At 39.0% G+C, this 24,583-nt stretch overlaps 3 protein-coding genes across 3 annotated transcripts; 2 read left to right on the plus strand and 1 right to left on the minus strand.

Annotated features, from left to right (window-relative positions):
* Positions 1–386: 386 nt before the first annotated feature.
* On the minus strand, positions 387–8,587 carry LOC138592881 (F-box only protein 47-like). Its single transcript, XM_069663775.1, has 10 exons — positions 8,446–8,587; positions 7,774–7,935; positions 7,480–7,556; positions 6,946–7,020; positions 6,444–6,552; positions 5,895–6,068; positions 3,246–3,395; positions 2,939–3,081; positions 1,623–1,782; positions 387–487 (listed from the first exon to the last, which is right to left on the minus strand). The coding sequence occupies exons 1-10, from the start codon at positions 8,585–8,587 to the stop codon at positions 387–389; spliced, it is 1,293 nt and encodes a 430-aa protein (XP_069519876.1).
* Positions 8,588–12,286: 3,699 nt separating this feature from the next.
* On the plus strand, positions 12,287–13,421 carry LOC138592707 (claudin-14-like). The gene is made up of 2 exons (XM_069663566.1): positions 12,287–12,520; positions 12,915–13,421. The coding sequence occupies exons 1-2, from the start codon at positions 12,287–12,289 to the stop codon at positions 13,419–13,421; spliced, it is 741 nt and encodes a 246-aa protein (XP_069519667.1).
* A 4,197-nt stretch (positions 13,422–17,618) lies between these two features.
* On the plus strand, positions 17,619–23,532 carry LOC138592673 (high-affinity choline transporter 1-like). The gene is made up of 8 exons (XM_069663517.1): positions 17,619–17,802; positions 18,324–18,437; positions 18,843–18,998; positions 19,133–19,281; positions 19,534–19,677; positions 19,912–20,065; positions 22,263–22,480; positions 22,882–23,532. The coding sequence occupies exons 1-8, from the start codon at positions 17,619–17,621 to the stop codon at positions 23,530–23,532; spliced, it is 1,770 nt and encodes a 589-aa protein (XP_069519618.1).
* Positions 23,533–24,583: the final 1,051 nt, after the last annotated feature.

Consider the following 24,583-nt stretch of genomic DNA (forward strand, 5'->3'; position numbering starts at 1 on the left):
CAAATCCTTGTATCACAACTTTATTAACATAGAGGTTCATCGTGAATAAATATTAAATAGAGTCCATAAATATTGTTACTGTTTATGAATAAATATTAAATTAATTTTACAAAAAATAACATGCAAGATGTTTAAAGTGAACAAGATTTTAAAACTTTGAGAGATGGCGCTTGGCCAAACCATGGTGCCTGACCAACAAATGCAGTGTTATAAACAGTCTAACTGTCAACCAAATTCAACATGTTCAGGTCTGTCCTCAGCTCCTGTTTAATCTTCATACTGTTGTAAAGCTCATTCAGTCCCTATTTTTCACTTCTTTAGGTACTCCCCTTCATTTTGGCCGATAGTTCCTTCCCATTTCCTCTTCCTAAGTTCCACATCTTAACTTATTTGAGGAGCATGTGGAGGAATTTAGTATGGAAGTGAGCTCTGGAGTCCAACAGGATACACAGGGTCTGGAAAGTCTCTCTGTCTTCAAAATAATTTCCTGAGAACAGACGATGGAATTAATGATTTTGAAGCCACGTTTAATGTCAGTCTCAGGCATTATGTGAGCTTCTCACAGACCTGAGAGTCAGCAATATAATAAATAAGATATCAAAGACAAAGAAAAGGCATTTTACTGTATAAATTAATGAAAATACCTCAGTTTGAAAGCTAAAAATGAAACAATCTAATGAAGCAGCATCTCTCTTCAGCTGAACTGTTCACTGCATAGCTGAGCCTATGATGACGGGTTGGTGTGTGTAAAAAACTGCATTAATGGGTCACAAGCCAAAAAAGTTTAGAACCAACAGTCTAAGGACTACAAATACATTTAGTGTATAGGAATACATGTGTGCTGAGGCCAGGATTTAAATAGCCACTCTTCTAAAATCCCTCTGTTTTGTTTAATGGCAATCCTCCACACAGAGAGTTAAACAGTGTAATGGATGCAACACTCCAGTTGTGATGCTGTCGATTCGCATGAGGTGCATACAGAATAGGTGGAACAATAGAGGGAGCACCATAATCAGAGGCAAAAGAGGCTTTTTCAGTAGGTGGAACATTTTCAACTAATATATATATATAAATATTTAAATAAAATATAGAATAATATATATAATAAATATAAAAAAAATAAAAATAAAAATTCCCATCTGTCCGTTGTCACTCACATACACAGCCAACCATGAACAAACAACAAAACAAGCTGCTTCAATCTGCAAGCAATATGTATCACTATCTATCTATATCTAAGCAATATAGTTCTCCAACATAACACTTCACCATGTTCACACATACATGAATACACTTAAATGCTTGAAAGCATTATATTCATGGACATGTATAGAGTATGTATTGTATCCATATAGTACATAATATACATATGTCATGTATTAAATCTTTACATCAATAAATTAGGTACTTATTATTTAGTAACCATCTACTCATAAAAATTATTCCATTGTTTGTATGTTAAGTTATTGTTACTTCAAACTTGTAGGATTTTACAGTATCACATAACTGAATATAAAAATCACTTTCCCATCAGGTCTACTGTATGTTATCTATATCAACTTTTTTCAAAATAATTTCGTGTTGTCGTGTCCAGACTTAAGAACTAAGCTGGTCAACCTCACCTGCTAGAGAAAACTCAAAAAACTCCCTGGTGACCTCTGAGAACATGTTCTCCAGCTGTTGGATGAAGCAGAACTTCTCAGGAACCGTGCTGAAGATCTTGCAGATCTGTTGCACCAACTTCACCACCCAGGACATGTGATGGCCATCCTTCTCACACACCTGAAGATGGTACCATACACAACAAAGATATGACCAAATGTGTTAAAGAAGAAATGCTGCCAAATCTACAATTAATCAAATTAACAATAGTAAATGGACTGTACTTTTATAGTGCTTTTCTACTCTTCCACCCTTTCAAAGTGCTTTTACACTATATGTGACATTTACCCATTGACCATTCATTTACTCAGATTCACACACTGATGGCAGATTGCCAATCTCCAATCAGGATTGATTACCCGATGGTTATGCCTTCAGGAGCAGTCTGAGCTTTAGTGTCTTGCCCAAGGACACTTCAACTTGTGACTGTAGCAGTCAGGGATCGAACCCCCAACCTTCCGATTGAGAGACGACCGACTCTACCACTAAGGCACAGCCACCCCAATGTAATACTAAGTTTATATTGATTTTAATAAATAGTGTAACTTCCTAGTTCCTGGTGTTGTGAGAGCTCAAAACTAACACCCTCACTTGAGTGAAGTAATTTAAAAACAAAATAAAGGAAATAAAGCATATAATAAAACCCAGTGGGAAGAAATAATTACAACATACTTAACAGAGAGAAATACCCATTTTATGATATCAGCCAATGTACTTTGCAGCTTTTGAAGGCTGATACTGATATGTTGCATTTAAGTTGCTATGCTATGAGTAGGTAAGAATCCCTAATAAAAATCAGTACCATGGACAGCACGGGTGACTGTTTTCGCTCAAGCCAGGGCTATGATGTACATTGAGACTGTTGTAATACAAGAGAGACCTGTCTAACCTATGTGTCTGCCTTCTGCCTAGTACATGTTGGGTCAAGCTCTAGCCCCCTGACCCAGAACAGGGATGAGCAGACATAACGAAATGATTCACAATGATGTGGGCAAAACAATAGTTGAGTTTTTAATGACGAATTTCATTGTCTGCCTCACACACAGTTCCCAGATGCACTGTTGTCTTGAATCTATTTTTGATATGATGTTAATTAAGTGCACAATGACTTTGTAAACCAATTGTATCATATCAAATCAGAGATGGACAATGCTGGCTAATTCCTAATTCTCAATAAAACCTACAATGTCTAAACATACCACAGCATCTTAAATGAGGCTTCGCTTGAGGCCTATTTCTTTTATTTATTTCAGGATAAAATATCTAGTATTCTCACCAGTATGATGTACACAAGGAGTCTGGAGATCTCAAGAAGTCGTCCAGTGACAGCCTTGCTGGCCAAAACGGTGTAGCAGAGACTGTTCCCACACAGCACCAAGAGACGAGCCACATTCTCCACATGCCATGGCTCGGGAATGACTGGAGATGACGAGGAGAAGAACAAAGTCTACGATCAGCATATGCATTAAAACCATGTGTCTTAGTCTTATCATTTCTAAATACACATTAATAACCATGATATGTGCCCATCTAGGGGGGTCTGTGCAATGAAAACGTTTGAAAACAATGCTTAAGTTTAATACCAATGAGCTCCTCCAAGATTGCCAGCTCTGTACTGGAGGTCTGCCCTTCGACTTCTAGTTTGCTGAAGAGCAGGAGGACGGCCCTGGCAAGGTCCCACAGATTGCAGTGAGGCAGCCCCCTCTCCACCAGGTCCTGCCAACCCAGGGTACCTACATGGAGGAAAGCAACCCACTTACTAACTGCATCATACTACCATACATCCCAATAACAGAGAAAAAAAGACAATAAGCTGGAAAAGGAGGCAAGACTAGTTTTCCAACACCAAAAATAACTACCAAGGCCACCTCAACCCAAAACCACTGTGAAGGAGGGTTTTTTTTTTGGCCTCATACAGCCTCTTACACTGTAGATTGCAATCATATTTCAACATACTTCAGGAATAAATGATCAACCACAGCCAAGTGGCAGCAGTCATTTAATAATTTATAATCTGTGTAGGGTGCGAATCATTCACTGTGTTGCAAACCACTTACTAGATTAGTTTTCAGAGAGGCAGGGTAAACAAGTCCAGAAACATAATTTTCAATAAACCTAAATGCATCACCATGAATAAAATAATCCATCCTTTCATTATTAGTCACAAGGGGCTGGAGCCTAGAGAGAGGTGGGGTACGTCTTGGCTTGGACTAGGGTTGTCACGATACCACAACTTCGATACGATACAAGTTAAAAAAAAAAGGTACTCGGTACCTGTATCGATACCATGGCAACAAAATTAAACGTGTTAGGAACAAAAAATGAGGTTATTTTCTTGTTTTTATTTTCCCACCTTCACATAGTGCTGATACAGAAAAAGTCACTGAACACATACCAGCTCATTTGACATACTCTTAATGGTTATGAAAGGTTTAATGAGCAGACTTTTCCCTCAAAAACAACTCAAAACAACACAAAAAGTTGTATGGACCCATATTAAAATATTCCCTCTTAATCATCAATCATCTTTCAGAAAAAGTGTGAGGTTATGTCTGTATCTGCAGATGATCTGCCCATTGTTTGTATTTTTATTTTTCTTATTATTCAGCTGTGTTTGGGACATTTCTGGATGTCAAGCGCTGGGTAAGGAGCTCAGCCAACAGTCTGCAGGTTAGGACTAAATGAAAATGTAGCGCCAAGGTTAGATGGCTGTCTCTTCACTCTGCTCTTTGTCTGTCTGTAACAGACGCTATTGTAACTTTTGCGTCTTGAGACATGAAAGGGACTTCCTAAAGGTTTGTACGGAGGTGTAGGTGTGTTTGTTGTATAGAGCATAACTTCTGTGAAACAATCAGAAAATAATGTCTAATTTCTGTGACTTTATTTACAGTTAACTGTCTCTCCTCACTTTTTGTCTATGCATGCGACCACAGTTGCTTTCTTGCTCTCGGCAGCTTTGGGTTAAAAATCTGACTGAAGATCCGCTTGGTTTTTTTACATGTGGTATTGAAAAGTATCGCATTTTGAAAACCCTACCCTGGACTGACCACCAGTCAATCATAAGACTGACACACAGAGATATGTGTCTGTTGTTGTTCATGTAACAAGGACATATGTTGTTGTGGTAACAAGAACATATGTTGTTGTTGCTCTCTTTGCCTGTCTCTATCCTGCATCTCCTTCTATCCCATTTTCGGCCCATCCAGTCGAGGCAGATGGCTGTTCAACATGAGTCTGGTTCTGCTCGAGGTTTCTGCCTGTTAAAAGGAAGTTTTTCCTTGCCAATGTGCCGAATTGCTAAGTGCTACTCATGGTGGATTGATGTTGGGCCTCTCTTTAAATAACTTAACAAAGAGTCGGTCTAGACCTGCTCTTTCTGTAAAGTGTCTCGAGATAACCCTGGTTATGATTTGGCGCTATACAAATAAAATTTGATTGATTGATTGATTGACAGAGACAGACAACTTTTCAGACTCGCATTCAAACCTATGGCCAATTTAGAGTCACCAAACCGGTGTTTGAACCAGGGACCTTGTAGCTGTAAGGCGACAGCTCTAACCACTGCGCGAGCCCTGAATAACATAATTTCATTAAAAATGTAACTAAAAATATCTCAAAAATAAAAAAAAATATATGATTTTATCATTGTATAATTGCCTTTTATTTTATTATCTGCGTCAACTGAAAAACACTTTAGGTCTAGTCCTGTTGTTTTTAAATGAGCTCTATAAATAAAGCGACTTCACTTTACTTAAGGATATCATCTCGAAGTTCTCAGTTTCGTTCTATTTGGCGGCACCTTATGGCGATAAAAGGCAACTGCAGGTGCAGATTTCCCAGAAAACCAGATGTCTGCGGTTGGCTCCCTTTGTTACGGTTGTAACCGTCCTCGCTGACGGTTTGCCTTCATCCGAGCGTCGAATTTGTTTCTTTTTCTTTGGATTTTCACTTATTTTTGAAGTTGTATCTGTAGTCATCGATCTTTACTGTTTAATCGCAACAGTTGCAGAGACCGTAAAAGCACCCGCTTAGCTCCACCTACGCTCTCTGGCAGACTAACCACTGCTCTGTGATTGAAAATGCGTCACTAACTGGGTGCCGCTTGTGATTTTTTAGGCGAATGTTGCCACAGACAACCGATACATAATGACACTATACACTGTAAAAATACCGTAAAATAAGTAAAATTCCATAGATTGTTTCATTGATAGTCAGTATAAAAGTTAGCTTACCCTCTGGCAGCTGAGGTCCATAGAAGATGAAGAGTAAGTGTGCCTGGCTGACCAAAGGCCAAGGCTTCAGGAGCTGCATCAGCCAGAACTGGCACTCAGGCTGGTTGGGCCAGGGGTCCAAGAGAACCTGACGGCAGAAAAGACGGAGCTGCAGCTCCTGGTACCAGCTCACCCCTGTGGATAGACCAACAAATTAAGTCACGTTTTTTCTTTTGAGACTTCACAAGGTTCAACAGTAAAAGGTCAGTAGGTCAATAACAAGCTGATAAATCAGTCCTCCCCTTTACACCTCTGCAACAGTAGACTCAATCTTGCTCTGATTTTTGTAACCATTCAAACTAAGACTAACTTAAATAGATCTGTGATCATCTGTTTTTTCTAATTTCTTTATGAAGAAATACAAACCAACATAAATCTTCCGAGAATGTAATCAAGAAAAATCTGCACATTAATAGAAAATATGATGTCCTCTCTAATGTATGTTCTCTATATGATAATTCTACTCTATCTTGTTGCAGAACTTTTACTCCCACACACTGAAATACACACCGGGTTTTTCAGTGATGACTGCCTCCATTTTTTGCAGCAGATTTGTGTGTTCACACAGAAAGCTGAACACTCTGTGGCACTCCAGCTCATCCCACCCTGCGATCAGAGTCTGCAAGGTATTAAAACATATATATACCTGAACATTTCCAATAAAAGAAAAGATTCAACGTTTCCTGTTAAATGTTTAAAAGCACTGCTATGGGACACAAAGGTGAGAAATGATTCATAAAAAGTCGAAGACAATATTTGTTTTTATCACATTGCATTGGAATTTAAAGAATCTTGATCTAGTGTGTGTTGTGTTATAACATCTAAAGACAAATATAAAGCAGATGTAAGGAGAGTTTAGAGGACAAAATCTCTCAGTTACACAAAAAACTTATGGCTTTGAAACTTGGAATGTGTGTCTATTCATCCATAGCTGAATTTGGTTTTTGATTTGCTTTATTATATCCAGGTTTCAGCTTATTACACCATTTTTAATCTAGATAGGGGCCCTCACCTGAAGAAAGACCCCATAGCAGGAGAAGCCAATGCAGACTTGTGCCAAACACTGCTCCAACATGAAGCAGGGAATCTAAAACACAGCAGTGTGAAAGCTTTTATTTTGTCTCATCATTATCATGGGTTTAAATAAATATTAGGGCTCAAATAATTTCAGCAACAACCTTGTAATAAACAAAAGTACACTAGTTACTAATTTGTTAAATAAATTAATCTTTTTAGCCTGGTGTAATAAAATGTCCTTTGTTGATGACAGTTATTCGCTAAGAATGATATGAAGTACCTAATGTGGATTTTCAGAGCTTGAAATTAGTATGACTGAAGACAAAAAAAACACATTTTCAAAATGAAGATGTGCTGGTGAAAAAAGGTGTTCGGAGCTAACTACATTTGTTACTAAAAGAGAAAAATATGGTTAACATTTCCAACTGAATAATTCTTAGGAACATGAATCTGATGTTTGATATCGATATGACATCTTATACTTTATATTTTTCTGTTTTGCCTGTCCTCTCTCCTTGCCTCTTCTTACCTGTGAGAACCTGTTAAAGATAAACTTTAACCTGTCCTTTGTTGGTAGCAACAGGGTACATCTCTTGAACAACAAACCTGAGGCATTTAAGACAAAAGCACATAATCAAATAAAAAAAAAAATTAAAACTTTCCTATTCCTTAACTTCACAGGTTAGCTTGCTGTATAGGAAGGCTATAAGCAATATTGCTGCCACAAATCAACACATTTTTAGTTAAGTCGACCGTATGTGGTACTAATGCAACTATAGAAAAAAGGCACAGCATGAAATATGAAATATAAATTGCCATTTACCCAGGTCTCTGTAGTGTCCAATGGTGGATCTTCGTTCAAGGCAGGTGGAGTAGTGAAAGTTTTGAATGATCATTTTATTCTTCCAGGCCACAGTGGAGATGAAGTCCACAACATGTCTTGTGATATCCTTGGACACCATGCTGAACACACTGATCTCCAGCACTGACACACACACACACACACACACACACACACACACATTTTTTTTAAATATAAGAGATGGTTATAATTTTTGTAGCATACAAAAATGTTGTTTGGTATCCAGTATGCTGTGTACCTATTCTCAAATATTGTGCTTAGAAGAAAGTACAAAAAGTACATTGATTATGGATACACAAATAAACGTTTAGTTTCTGAAAATATCAAATGTATGCTGATATATAATACACTAGACACTGTACAAAATATCAGGACATTAATACCCTCAGAGCAAATTCTGTGGCACTTATTTTCAAGAAATGTAGTTGAAATTCTCAGTCCTAATACATACACAAAAAAGTATTGGAAGTAATTATTCAGTAAGCTTACTTTAAATAGTATATCTGAGCTGGTTCGCTAGCTGTTTTTGCGTTTATACATAGAGTTGAATGTTTTTTTTTTATAAGTATCATAATTAAACTTAGAGGGGCATAGAGTTCATACGATTCTTTAAAACACTAACAAGTTACATACCAGACAGTTTGTCCAGAATCATCTCAAACACCTCTGACGGGAGCCTCTGAAAGAAGCTGCCGCTGGTGTTACACTGGCTGCGGGTCACGATGGTTCTAATGGGACGGGGACGTAGATGAGTCCTTTTGTATTGCTGGGACATCAATGCTAATATGTTCCTACCGACAGTTCTCGGTGTTCTTCTCGCCATTGCTGTCGCCGCTGAATGAACCCTATCCAAAAACAAAATCATATATATATATATATATATATATATATACACACATATATGCAAGTAATTCTCGGGCTTACCAAGCTGTAGCTCAACAGAAAAACCGTTTCACTTCTCCTTAACTGTTCTAGAAGAAGCTATGCTAGCTAAGTTAAAACTAGCTAAACTAAGCTAAGGTTTAAAAGGTTAAAAGTTAGCGTTATACTGAACTCCTGACGAATATATAAGACCTAATGTTTAATGTAGTCATTAACTAAGACATACAGAAGATAGAGATTCCAGCTAACTTTAAACACATATAGTATCGTACCAAAACTATCAACTTAGTTTTATAGAAAGCGTACTAGCTAGCTGTCTTTGATGACACACAACCCCGCGAAACAAATGACTGGACTACAATTTACTCCCATGAAGTCTCTAAAGTCACTCCCTCATTTCTTCTTTGTGGTAAGAAAATAACAAAAATATTATAAGGTAAACCTACATTATTATAAGTAAGTTAATGTTAAATTCATTCATTCAATTCATTTTGAAATATTCAATGTACACAGTTCCTGGTGTAGCACTGCAGTTATGTCATAGTATAGGTGGTTCATGCGACACTAATACAGCTAATCACAAAGCTGGTATCCTTGTATATACAGTTTCAATAACTCAATTATATCAAATGATTAAAAAATATTTAATTTAATAAATGATGTGTGACTTTGGCCACAGGTTAAATGTTCTAAACTTAACTTTTTGTTCGACTGAAATGTAACAGAGCCTTACTTAATATACCGTATTTTTATATTATTCAAAGGACATAATTGTTTAAATGATGTAGAGTTCCCATATGGTTCGATACCTATAAAGTTGTTTTTTTAAACTCAGATATAGAATAGTAATCCAGAAGCTAGACTAAAGCAATTTATAGCTCTTACATGATAAATACTGTGATTTGTTCCCTATATCGATGTGGGCTGAGTGATTTAGAGTCTCACTTCTCTAATGGAGTTGTTGCACCTGCTAAGGTCATAGTTTGGAGACTTCACCTAACCCCCCATCATTGTTTTGGTTATCTTGGGAAAGTTGTATATCTGCACATATTTTGTTGAAAATGTATGTTTAGTAAAAAACAGTTAATCTTTTCACACCTCTTAAGACATGAAACACTTCAGAATGAAAGCCTGTACAACACACTTCATCACGGTTAAGTTACCCTGCAGCACAGTGCACAACAAACCAGCTATGCTCAGCTGCTAATCGCAGGATTATTCTGCTTAACTAAGACTATTAACGGTTCCACATTCAAATGGCGTCTCCCACAGGCAGACCTTGGAGAGGATCATCCCCTCACTATTGAGCTCATACAGAGAACTGAGTAATACACAAGGGACCCAGGGGAAGAAAGCCTTGTACAGCAACAGTATATCACAGTAGGTGACACATGGGACACAAAGAGAGTGGGAGAGACGAACTGCAAAGGAAGACGATGGACCTCAGAGGAACCCATAGACCACCAGGTTTACAGCACAGTACGTACCACACACTCATCATAAACACATAAAGTACCACGTTACTATCAAGTAGTTTGGCCGTCAACTTTGCAGTGTTTAAATTAAAAAGTTTAAATTCCTGATTACTGAGTCCTTATGGCTGTTGATAATTTCCGTTTATAACTTCATACTTAGATAAGTAATTGTTTTTGTTTTCATTCATTCTTTTAATTATATTGCCCGTTATTAATCAGATCAGTCAAACACATGTGGTGGTAGAGAGCTGAATTATTAAGGCAAAAACAGCACAGCCAGTGAGGACAAGATCTCTTCTGTTTGTCTCTGCATGGCAACACTGCTCTGCCTCTGGGTCCAGAGTCTGCGTCGGTCCTGTTTATCTGTCTGCAGCAACAAGCCAGCAACGGGACTGTCTCTCATGTCATCCCTGACATGATGACAGGGATTGGGATGATGCTGCTGACGATGATGATATCTTACACTGGCCAGTGACAAGTCTGACAATCCCGCAGCACTTTGCTTGTCTGTTCAGACAGCAGGAACAGAAGGAGCAGGTCCACTTGGATCAAAACCAATTGCCCTATTTATCTGGAAGTACACCGTCTGATACCTGTGACTGTGCTGGTGAGCATGGCTCTGTAGTCCTTTCAAAACCTTGTTGGTAAGTCTTCAGATTTTTTACTAAGAATGAAAAGTTGAAAGGTTGAAGAGGATCTCATGTACACCTTTTTATACGTTAAACATGTGGCAATTGGAAAAACGTTCTGAATATTGAATTGGTTTTGCTGCTGAGAAGGCCAATTTGTGGGTAAACCAATGTGAACAACATTGCTTTGTTCCTGCTGCTTACTTGTTATGCCTTCCGTGTAGTCAATCATTAGGTCCACACAATGAGGCTTGTATCTTTGCTATTTAAAAAGGGCCCCAACAGTGCCGGATCTAACACTGAACAATAGTCAGGCTTTATAAATAGCCTCTGTGTATGAGGAAGTCTAAACAACGGATCTTGACAGTATAGTTTCTTTGATTTAAAATGCTTGTGTTTGCTGTCAAAACAGGCTATTTCACTTTTGATTATTCACTAGTAAACTAAACCTTTTTTTATCGTTGTCATTGAAGTGACACTTAGGCAATCATTGTTGGAAAAGCTGATTGCTCATTATTCAGGAATTTTTTTCACTTGCACTACATTTTGATAAGGAACAAAAGCAAATGCTTAACTACCCGTGAGATTCGTATGATCTTACTGGAAGGGCAGGTGTTTTTAAGTGTGGCCTAGAGCTTCCTGGGCAGTCATGGAATTTTCTTCCTGTAAATGTAGAAGCGAGTGCCAGGTGATCTAACAGAGATAATATAACAGGCATAATATAATTTGGCCAGTTATTATAACATAAGTCTACTATTACTTATTGTCCCTGGGCCCATCAGATAGAAATGCTCTGTCATCAGGCCATTCAGTCCCTCATTTTAAAATACCCTGCAGAGCTGTGAAAAATGTTCAAAGTTAGTGGTTTATAACAGCATTCTCAGCTTGGCTGGTTTCTGTAAATGTTTAATTTCCTCCCTCTCCTTTCCTGAGGGGTGTTGGGGAGCTCAACAAATAGACTGCTGTGCTTTGCCCTCCAGAGGAGAGCGTTAAACAGGTGGAGCTGAACACTGCTCTCATTAGTTACAGATGCAGTCACCTGCCACTCACAGGAGACTGATGCCAGAATACTGAAAGTTTCCACAGCTATTTCTGCCTGCACTCTGGAGACACTTGAGGAATGGCTCAGACTCTGTGACTGGATGTAAACTCAGTGGAATTTATTGTACTGCAGGGGACCATGCTGACAACAGGAGGAATCCAGCCACATCATCAGCCTGGGGGACTGTAGCTTTGTTGTCAACGAGTTTCTTTTGTATGTGGCAATATGTTTTTCCTATTTTTTGATTTGCATTTTTTCTTGTTATATATAGATAGATTATATATAGAAGATATATTTATGAGCTTACTTATTTATGAGTGACATTTGCATATTAGACATATCCAAATACATTTGTTTTGCCTTTAATTGTGTTTACTTATCAGAAGTTATTTTAACTGTAATCTTTGTTTCTTTGCAGATTGAGCATCTGTCGGAGAGAAGAAATCATGGCCAGCATGGCAGTTCAACTCCTCGGCTTCTTCTTGGGCCTGATGGGGTTTGGTGGAACGTTAGTCGCGACTCTTCTCCCCCAGTGGCGCAGCTCTGCCTATGTGGGCTCCAACATCATCACAGCCACAGCATACATGAAAGGCCTGTGGATGGAGTGTGTTTGGCACAGCACTGGCATTTATCAATGTGAGGTGTACACATCTCTTCTGGCACTGCCACAAGACCTGCAGGTACTACACTACATAAGCTTTTAACCACTTACAAACAAAACCTTAAATTTCATAAATGCACACTTGCTCAGCGCAGGAGAGTACACTCAGGTTTCCTCTGTTAAGACCAAGTCACAAAAAAATCACTGTGACTAGTGTTTGCATATGCCAGCAAACTCAACATTGCCTTGTCAGTGTGTTGACCGTATGAGTCTTGCCGTCAGGTGCTACTGTTAAACTGCATATAAACATCATAATTTTTCCATAAATGTCACTTGTGGCCACAGTTGTCACCACTCTGTGAAAGTTATAAACTATCATTTTAATCTGAGTGCTAACACTTTAAAACATTCCCAGCATTCTGGGCACATTTGTTTTCTTATTTAGTTATTAACCAGTGGATCCCCCACATTAGGCTGCCCGGGCGCTCATGGTGCTGTCCTGTGTCACTTCAGTCCTGGCTTCTCTGGTTGCTGCGATGGGGATGAAGTGTACCCGCTTTGCTCGTGGCTCGTTGATCAAGTCTCCGCTGGCACTAAGCGGAGGGGTTTGTTTTCTCTGTGCTGGCCTACTCTGCCTGGTCACTGTATCTTGGACTACCAATGACATAATCATGGAATTCTACAACCCCTTCCTGTCCAACGGGATGAAGTATGAGATCGGCCTGGCAGTATATCTCGGCTACGCCTCAGCCTGCCTCAGCCTGAGCGGAGGACTGGTGCTGTGCTGGAGCAGCTGTGCTGCCATGTCACCGAGGCCCCTCCATATGCAGAGGAATCAACCATCATCACGTCCCCCTGCCTTTAACAACATTTATCCTCCTGCTCCACCTTATAAGCCCCCCCAGGCCCTGAAGGACAATCATGCTCCTTCAATTTGCTCCCAGTCCAGCAGTGGCTATCGGCTCAATAACTACGTCTAAAGGTGGAGGAAACACTAACACAGTAGCTGCAAAATGTTTTACCAAAAATCTCATGATGCATTTAAAGAATATCGCTTTTTGACAAACTGCTCTGGTTTTCCTCAAAAGTAAACATGACCAGATCTGAGAGCCTAACAAAACTCTACACCACACTGTGTTTGTGTGAGAGGGAACTGTTGACCTGCTGCTGTGAACCTGAGTGGCCACAAGGTGGCAATATTTAACTGCATATAGCCACAGAGGAGACTAGATCAGAGTCCACGCTCTGTGCTGTAACATACTGTACATGTTAATGGATAAACAAATGTTTTGTAATTTCTTTGTTGTAACCAACCTTTTTTGTCAGGATTAACATTTTCTGAAAGCAAGTTATATACCAGTTATAGTTTGTTTGTTTTTTAACGAAATGTATAATATTCTGTTTCAGTATTCAATATTTTTATGCAAAAGAAAATATAAACAAATAAATATCAGTTGGTTTTTTTTACAATTTAAGCAAAGATACATACTTATCAATACAATCAATTACAAATTATCAATACATGTCTGCTATTAACAAGCCTATTTCATTGCAGATGTTTGACAGGTAAAGCAACATATCTGTAATTAAAAACATGAATGGTGGCTGCATTCCATTTCATGTTAACTCTCTGGTCTGGTTTGCTGAGCCATCCTTAATTGAATACTTTTAAATATGTTCTTTTGCTGCTGCTGTGATACATCAAGAACCTCTGCTTTTAGCAAGTCAGGGGGCGGCATCGTAGAACTCTTCCAGCTAAAATCTTTTGTTTGTCATTAACAGCTAAACACTTGCAGCAGTTTTGAGTACCGTAGTTGGCAGTGGAGCTTCGTCGAACTTTTAATGTACAGACTGTATCGTGGAGATAATGTCCCTGAATTCTTTACTTTTTAAGTAGGATTGTAAAGCGTAAGAGCGCCACTGGAGGGCGACAAAGGTCTTTTATAAGGCAGCCCAAAGCCTTCATGTTGGAACTTCTTTCAGATTTTGTATTTGCGATTTATGAATGCCACTAACAGAGACGCAGTTGTTATGTAAGCTACGCCATAAATGTAAAATAAAAACATACAATCTGTGAATGCTGAATGCGAAATTGTTTTGTGACTTCCTATGAGGCGTTCCAGGCTGACTGACCACAGCTACATGTTCAACTGTAGGCCTCTTTCTGAGTCTTATTCGTCAGAAAACATTACAATTAGGGCTGCAACACACACAAACACAGACACACTCAATTAGAGGCCGTGTCACAATTGCAACAAGCACTTTCCAGCAGTCAGACAAGTCAGTATCTTATTTTGCATTAAAGAGTAAATATATATATATATTTATGGCGGAGCACACAATGAAATATATTAGTTAGTTTTGAAATTTAATTGGTTTGAAATTCAGTAATGCAAATCTTGTTAATTGGAAACGGTATGAAAAACACATAATGACGGTTATGACATTTTAAGGTATAATGAGACAGAAAAGACGCTTCACTAAGCAAACGACGAATAATAATCAGGCCACAAACTAAACTCTTCGTTGAGTGTGATCAGATTATTTTTTAATGGACTACACTGAGCCGAGGTGATGTTGTAAGGTAAAATTTCTCGTCAATTATTTTAAAAAGTCGAATGTTTCTGTGTGTGCTCTTTGTTTTTAATTTCAGCACAATGGACAGCGTCTGAATGCTGCAAGAAAACCTACTACTTGGACCAACATAACAGTAATGAAGAAGCGAATTTAGTAGCCTCGTAATTGAAGATAACACCACTGATGTTCTAAACTGTATATATTAGGACAAACGTAGCATCTAAAGAAAAACACTTAAAGGTTTGATACTACACATAGACAATACACATTACTTCGACGATTCTATAATCTTTAAATGCAGTTGTAGACTTTTAAAATAGAACTATACTTGATTCGAGTAAGACACTTGAATAACCAAAAACATGTAATTTGAGTCGCCATTGCTCCCGTCTTGTAGTTAACGTCTATTTATGCCTAAACGGAGGTTTTGTTGTTTAAATACAAGAAACTTGTGAATGGATTGATGTACATGGACAAAAACTCAGAGTTGTATGCGTAATGCGGATCATAAAGTGAAAAATGAATCATATGCGGGGCTTCCACACTGAACATTACCACCATACAGCCAGCGTTTGCAGAAAAAACGCGGTGCTTTAATCGTGGGGCAGGCGGGACCTGCGCAGGATCGTAAATCAGGCCTGAAATGTAACCTGGCAAAGTAAAGGTTTCATTCATTGCCAATACGATATTATGATATTGGAAAGCTTTCCCGGAGAGGTTGTGCGTCATGCCATTCTCTATTAGATGCTATTTTCGTCCTGCCCTGGAAGACATTCATCCACAATCTACCCACTCTGACAGCACCCAATAAACCCACCACTCCCATTCATCTCCACCCTTCCACCCACCTCCACCCTCCTTCCCTCGGTCTCTCTCTCTCTCTCCCTCTCTCTCTCCCTCTCTCTCTCTCTCTCTTTCTTTCTCTCTCTCTCATCCGGAGAGCGTTGGTGACTTAAAACATAGGAGAATTGCGTTTGGTCATCCAAGAGGATTACTTTGTGGTACCTTAATGTTATTTTTAAATAAAATATTTTGACAGGTTTTCAGTATCTTTTAAAGACCCTGCTCCTCTATTAAGTTTCTCCAAAGGAAAGGTAAGATTGAAAATGTATCTTATTTAACTAGTATGTGATGGCTGACTGTAACTGCATTTGACCACAGTGACAGATGTTGATTTAAAGAGAGATCAATGATGCAATACTGGCATCCCGGAACCATGGCGTCAGCGCGATGGGGAGCTGAAACACACAGGTTTGATTCCAGTGATGCAGCACTTTGGTTGGACACAAAACCTTTACGCATCTGTTTAAGTCGCTTTTTAGTTAACGGTTCGCAGTTTTTTAAAGGTTTGGGACGCATAAATGGACTTTTACGCACGACTGCCAAACATGGAAAAAAGAAGTCGGTAGAAAAATGTAAAACCATATTATTAAAGAACAGTCTTAAAACATTTTTAGAATAAAGTACAAAGAGACATGGCGTGAATAGACTGACACAATAATTGGATGAAGGGATGGCAGCAGTGCGCGCGTAAAACATCTTCAAATATCTTTAAAACTGGACAACGAAGGCAACACTTATCACTAATGAATTCTTCTGATCAGAACTGTATTTTTAGTTTTGGATGTTTATGATTCATGACATATGATGGAGTGCCGGTTGTCCCACATCCTTTGCTATGTGCGTCAGTTGGACACGGTAAGATATGGCCATGCTTCATAGCTTTTACCCTACGAGCTTTAAATACGATTGTTGTTGTTGCAGTACTGAACGAAAGGGGGAAATGCACTGGCATATTTCTTTTTTATATCAAACCTGCACCAACTGGACGTTTTTCTAATATTTTATTATTTTGCGTAAAATATACGGTAAAAGGTAGGCTACAAGCAGTTTGGAAATTCTTGGTTGCATGTGTTGGATGCACGGACTCTGCCACACACTATCTGACATCGTTGAGTGGAAGCTGCCAAGGAAAATTCAACTTGAAAGTACAGCTTTTAATATTTCTTTGAAATTCTCGTGATGCTGTTTTCTTTGGAATTTCACGAACATTTTAAGTGAGATCTTTCTCTTAATGAATCAGCTTGACATCTGTTAAAGATGTGTTTACTTTGGTGACGGGGGACTACAAGTGTAAAGATGATCGGCGCGTAGAAAGCATGCAATGTCGAATTTTGAATTACTTTGTAGTCTCTAACTAGAAAGCACTGATTGTCAGTTTGTAAAATGCATGGTGGGGTCCTTTAACGCCTTAAAATGAGTACAAATCAAATGTTTAGCTTTTGATAATTTGGTAGCCTCAAATAAAACGTTTGGATAGCCTTGGTAAATTTGATCATAGTTCCTTCCTTATATCATTCCAGTAATGCTTTCATGCGTAATGCGCACTGTAACTACAGTCTGTCTGTGGTGTTAAAAGACCTGATTAAGAAAGTGCGACAGAATGAAACTTCTGTAAAAAATATTATTACAAATTAAACTCAAACACAGTCCATAGATTTGTGTTTCTTCCCTTTTCCCTCAAAGTTCTCTCCATGAGATTCCAGTCCTCCGCGCGCACTAGCACCTGATTTCGGCGGGAGGAAGCGGACGAAAGGAAGATGGCTATCCACGCCGAGGGTCTTGTAGCTATCGTGCTCTTCTATGTCCTCATTCTGTTTGTGGGGATCTGGGCAGCGTGGAAGAACAAGAACTCCGGGGTTAGCGATGGCGTAGACCGAAGCGAGACCATCATGGTCGGGGGAAGGGACATTGGATTGTTCGTTGGTGGATTCACAATGACCGGTGAGTTGGTTAACCACGGGGACTCTTCGAAATTATAGTTTGTTTGTTCGTTTTCAACATGGGCCGTGCGCCCTTAAGTGACATTTAGGTGTCATGTGTCAGAAAAAGCACAAAATCCCTCCAAATTCGTCTTTACGCACGGACAGCACTGCGCCCAGAAATATACACTAAAGACCGAAAATGTTTAAGACTGCATTCATCACATTTCAAAACAGACTCACAGATGCAATAATTGTTGACGAACATCTTTAAATGTGCTTTTAGTCCCAATTATCACATGAAAGAGAGATCCATGGTCATTTCATCCAAATGATCTATTTCCCCAACATGAAACGGATTCAGTTTGCTCTTTCACACGCTGTGGTCAGTTGAATCCCTTTCCATACCCGATAGACAAACATGATTTCTCAGGTTATTGTTATTTTGATCAACATTTGCAACATGACATATTCTTCCATTAAAGTCATTTTCTTCTACAAATCTTACTTTTTCCTTTTTGTTTGGTTATTTCCTGGTTCCAGCCACTTGGGTGGGTGGGGGCTACATCAATGGGACAGCAGAGTATGTTTACCTGCCAGACTACGGCCTGGCCTGGGCTCAGGCCCCCTTTGGTTATGCCCTCAGCCTGGTAGTAGGTAAGTGTCTTTGCATAATTCCTCTATAATATAATAAGCATGTGTGTGTAAAGTGTATAGAACCGTCTAAAGTGAGGCAGCTCTATATCATTGTTTTGTGGTGATTCTCATATCATGCTGCACATACCAGTGATATAACACAATAATAACTTGGATAATAATTTATATGATACTATGTTATATGTAAAAAATACAATTGTGAATAAATATATTTCATTATCAGCAGGAAAGTTAAAACGCTTCAACCATAGACAAAAGGGTCACTTTATTCCACTTAAGCAGCAGATGCAACCTTTGTGTAATGTTAGTAATTTTCTGTAGTTTCATGGATTCAGGATTTATTAAAAACATCTTCTGCAGCGGTTTCAGATGCTATTTCTTTATTTTGCGTCTGCTATCGTACAGGTGGCCTTTTCTTTGCCAAACCCATGCGCTCCCGTGGATACGTCACCATGCTGGATCCCTTTCAGCAGCTCTATGGAAAAAGGATGGGTGGGCTGCTGTTCATTCCTGCTCTCATGGGAGAAATCTTCTGGTCTGCAGCCATTTTATCAGCCCTGGGTAAGTGATTGTGAACAGACAGGATTGCTTAAATGTTAATACCAGCACTACATTAAGTTAACTGTTGCATTCAGTGCACTTTTCACTTCACATTAATTAACTGTATTTGATGATCTGAATGTGTGGTCCCATAGGTGCCACACTAAGTGTGATTGTGGACATAAACATCAACATGTCGGTGGTGATATCAGCCCTGATTGCTATCTTCTACACACTTGTTGGGGGACTCTACTCTGTCGCATACACAGATGTGGTCCAGCTCTTCTGTATCTTTCTGGGCTTGGTGAGTCATCATCTAACCAAAGAGGAACTATTGACAATAAATTCCAGCACTGGATAGATTAAATAGAGTCTTATCTTTAAAGACTGAAGGCCAAAACCATTACCTGTACTGTAATCTTCAGCTCAAAAAGGGAATTGATTAATTTTCTAGGTGATTGAACAGATTTTAGTGATTTAAAGTGTTTTCATTACGCAAAAAAGGATCTATAAATCCACAATATTATTTACATTCTGATACCCTTCGCTCCATCAGTGGATCAGCGTGCCGTTTGCTCTGTCCAATCCTGCCGTGTCAGACATCAGTGTCACAGCCAAGGAGGTAATCTACCAGTCACCCTGGCTGGGGAAGATTGAGCCTGAGGACAAATGGCTCTGGGCGGACAACTTCTTTTTGCTGGTAGGCCATCATTTATCATAAGACTCATCAGGAGACTGTATATTTTTGATTATACACATGCAGGCAGAGATTTTCAGGCAGAGGACTTTAGTGAATTAATCAGTGCTGTTAAGTATGACTAAAAACAAAGTTGCAGAAGAGATTTCTAAAGTTTTAGAGTTGTGCTAGTGTTGGTCTTGCTGACTGTATCGATTAGTTTGGTGTGTGTATTTACTGATGTGTTTCTGTTTCTAGATTTTGGGGGGGATTCCATGGCAGGTCTATTTTCAACGGGTTCTTTCTGCCTCTTCAGCTACCTACGCCCAGGTCCTTTCCTTTCTCGCCGCTTTCGGCTGCTTGGTCATGGCTGTCCCCTCTGTCCTCATAGGAGCTATAGGGGCCTCCACTGGTAAATATGAACACACATGGGTCATTGCTCAACCTTAAAGTATATTGTTGACTGCAGCACGCACTTCCAGTTAATTATCCTTATGTGGACGCTTTTAATTTTACAATATTAAAAGGCTATCACTGGAAATTGACTTTGGTCCTTAAATTAAGTAATACATGTGTTACTCAGAACAGGTGACTAATTTTACTTTTTCTTAAAAAATACTGATATAAGTGTTAGATTTGATTCTATAGAAAAGATAATATCTTGCCATTTATTTACACTTCATTGCATTTTTATCTGCTTTGTTAACCAGCTTTGTGGTGTAAAACACTATTCAAATATATATATATATATATATATATTTTTATTGTCCTCAGGATATAAATGGAAAAAAGCCAATTACTGATTCAGTAACAATCAAATAGACTAAAAACCAGACTAAATGTTATTTACAAATGGATTGGATGCCTACAAACGCCTCAGAAATGTACACTGAAACTGTACACAAAATTAGGTCTTCTTGCAGCTGATGTTACAAATATACACACACAGATGCGTGAGACTCTGATACATGTATAATGTGCATACACACAGACACATTTATTGATTAAGCAGTAAATGAAACATCACAAGACAATGGAAACATCCAGGAATCTGATCCTTTATTCAAACAGGAAACTGATCAAAGAGAACACAATGACTTCCTGGCGTGTTTACACCCCGGCAGCCTTTTTTTCAGATGTGTAAATGTAGATTCATACAGTATCTGGAGGGTAAACAACATCAGTCAGATCCTGCCACGACGGGCAGAGGAGAGAGCCATCAGACCATGCCCATTTAGTGAATATTACATCTGAAGAGCAGCTAATTAATCTGTGCTGAGGCTGTTTCATGTAGAACCAGCACAAATCAACCGCTGCTTGGGAATACCCAGAGGAGGGAGGGTATGTATACTTTGGAGGGTGAAGGGAAGGATGAAACAAGTGGCAGGAAAAATAAAAGGATGTCATACGGTTTATTGGAGAGAAAGAGATGCAAGCTCAAATGTTGTCTCTCTGAATGGAAAGATCAGGACAACAGTAGAGTACAGAGAACACGTTCACTATGGAGCTAGTTTCAGTTCAATTTAACAAGAGAGTGACTTTCATGGTTCCCAGAGGATGAATCCCAACTAATTTGATGATTCCCATCTCCGTACTTATCGGATGGGTCGCCATAACACCTGGTGCACACAGTCATCCTTTGCCCTGGGATGAATTCTAATATGTTTGGTGGTCCCTTAACAATTCTTTTTTATGTAGTGACATCATTAGGTCAAATCTCAATTTGTCCAATACCTTGGTTCATGAACCAATACACCTATCAGTCCATGTTATCATTCTAACAATCTAAACTCTCACAGGGAACATGGTTAACGTTTAGCATTCTCACTGTTGTTAGCTAAATCAGCCCTGTGCAGCCTCACTGAGCCGCTAGCTTAGCCGTGTTAAATAAACCTTTTAACCTTTTTAATTCCCAGTATTTAACTATCCAGTGTTTCCTTTCAGAAACTAATGCATCTCAATCATTGCAAACTTCTGCATTTAATCAGCTTAAAGTGTCTCATTAGAATAAATGACTTGTTCCACACATTTATCATTAATAATGAAGTGATTATTAATCAAATTTATAATTAAAATGCAATTATACTACATAATGTATTCTCAAACGCTGGCTCATATTTCATATTAGGACCAATGGGTCGCGAGGCACAACCAAGTGTACAACCCATAGTTAACATAGTGGATATTCCTATTTTCATTTCATTTCAAGTATCATCATAAATCTTTTACAACTGTTGCTTTTTCTCTGTATTTTGGCTAACAGCACAGCATCATATTGATAATCTCTGCTGGATTTCAGCATACAGACATGTGAAGCTTTTTTGTTTCTCAGCAACTAAAACAGGTGCAACTACAGGGCGCTTTCTGACAAGCTGAGGGATTAGTACAAAAATTGTAATGTAGTAATCAGTCCACTTAACATTCCAAAAGTTGCCTGTTTGCTTTTTAAATTCAGTTTCATAATTCAGGCTTACTGGTACTTTTATATTTGGCACACAGATAATCCTGATACTTAGATGAAGAGAATTTCTTAAGAGGTTCTTAAGCATTAATATAAACACTTCTCTCTTTCCCTCATCTTTTCTCTTATTCCCCATTTTGTCTTACAGACTGGAACCAGACTACTTATGGCTCCCTCGCCCCTAAGGATAAGGATGAATCGGACATGATCCTTCCCATAGTGCTCCAGCACCTCTGCCCGCCCTATATCTCCTTCTTTGGTCTGGGGGCGGTGTCAGCTGCTGTCATGTCATCAGCAGACTCTTCCATTCTCTCAGCCAGCTCCATGTTTGCTAGGAACATCTATCAGCTCGCCTTTCGGCAGTCGGTAAGAGTGCCAACAATATTACTAACACATCTGCACAGTTTTAGCCAGGTGTTGCAAGCATCAGTCAAAGACAGACAGACATTTATGGTCAAAAGAGAGTCATTAATCTCAACTCTAATTTGCTCTAGTGTCACCAACAGCTTCTTTTTTCTAGCAATGTGATAGAATAGCTTTTAAGTAAGTTTTTCCCCCTGCCCCCATCATTGGGTCAGCATTTTCTAATGTAATTACACAATATCTACAGAATTAATAACATTCCCATCAACTGTAACCTGTGTTTAATGCTATTTAGCAAATTTTAGCATGCTAACATGCTAAACTAAGACGGTGACAATGGTGAACATTACACCTGCTAAACATCAGCTGGTTTCACTCTGTTGTCTCTTTCTTCTTTCCTCCAGGCCTCAGATAGTGAGATTGTTTGGGTGATGCGCTTCACAATCTTTGTATTTGGAGCACTTGCCACTGCTATGGCGTTACTAACAGGATCGGTGTATGGCCTGTGGTACCTGAGCTCCGACTTGGTCTACGTCATCATCTTCCCCCAACTTCTCAGTGTTTTATTCGTCAAGGGCACCAACACCTACGGCTCTGTGGCTGGCTATATCTTTGGTCTATTGCTGCGCATTGGTGGGGGAGAGCCCTACCTCAAACTTCCTCCCTTCATCTACTTTCCTGGTTGGGTGACCCAGGAGAGGATCCACCACCTCACTGGGGATGTGGAGCAGTTTGTCCAGCAGAGGTTCCCTTTCAAATCTGTGTCCATGCTGGCATCCTTCTTGGCAAATGTGTCCTTTTCTTACCTGACAAAGTACCTATTTGAAAGCGGCATGTTGTCACACAAGTATGACTTCCTGGATGCCGTGGTGTCCAAGCATAGCAAGGAAATAATGGACAAAACCACTCTAGTGGGCAACCATGATAACATCATTCTTTCAGAGATGGCGCCCGTCAACCAGACCCTGGGTGCGTCACTAGCTGGGACATTCACCAACAATGAGATCCTCAGTGATGATGGGGCATCCAGTCCAGATTCTTTTCACGAAAACTAGGCAACAAAGGCACAAAGAAAACTGGAACCAAGGAGTTTGGAGAAGAAGGAATAATCAGAGAGGCATCAACATTCTTCAGGAAACTTGCTACTGCCACACTGGAAGCCAAATCCACAGAAATTGGTTGTGGCTACCAAGTGACTCCACAAGTTTGTTTTATGCTGATGACATGGTGCCTCCTTCCTTTTTAAGATCCCTTGCCTAGAACAAAGAGGTTGACTGTCAATCAGCTGTGTCAAGCATACCATATGCATTCTTGTGTTGTTTCTTTTATCATTACTGTGAAACTACAACTTCAACAACCATTTTCATTTAAGTGCTGCTACACTGTTCAGAGGAACTTCCAGGCAAAAAGCATGAGAGATTGCAGAAGACATAGAATATGAGACGACATCTACACAGGTTTGCTGTGGGTCATGAGAATAGTGCAATATCTAAGTGTCCACGTCTGCACAGTAGTGTGTCTGTGCTGATGTACATGCACATGTGTACAACTGAAACAAAATGGTATTGTGGGAAAGCTCCAGAAAATGTTCAGAGTGAATTATTAGTTTGTGTAGATTACATTTATTGATAAAGCAATAATATTTTAAGGACCTATTTCATACAAGCAGATACATTGTTCTGAATTTGCAAGTTACTGTCATTTTTTTAAAGCCTTTTTTTTTGGTGCTTATTTTATGTTGTGTGTTCACCTTGCTCTTAATGTTTCTGTCTTACTCGCTTATTATACACAGTTAGAGTCAATTAAAGAACCATATACCATATCTAATCCCTTGACCTAAAGGTTGACATTGGACAATTCTGTAAAAGCCCAAATAAGTCCAGGACGTCAGTACCTTTTTTAAGGATCTCTACTATTATTGATATTTTTTAAATTGATTATTTCTACAATATATTTTGGTGGAATACAAGTTTGCAATGGTCAAAAAGATTTTCTTCAGGAGAAACCAGCTGCATTCAGAAAACAATGCAAATTCAAAAACACATACAGTAGTCCAAAACAAATACAACAATGGAAACATACTAAAAATTAAAAAGGAAAGAGGAA

This window comes from Semicossyphus pulcher, unplaced genomic scaffold (assembly GCF_022749685.1).
Source record: "Semicossyphus pulcher isolate SPU_LCO1_2020_fin unplaced genomic scaffold, fSemPul1.0.p SCAF_15, whole genome shotgun sequence".
NCBI classification, from domain to species: Eukaryota; Metazoa; Chordata; class Actinopteri; order Labriformes; family Labridae; genus Semicossyphus; species Semicossyphus pulcher.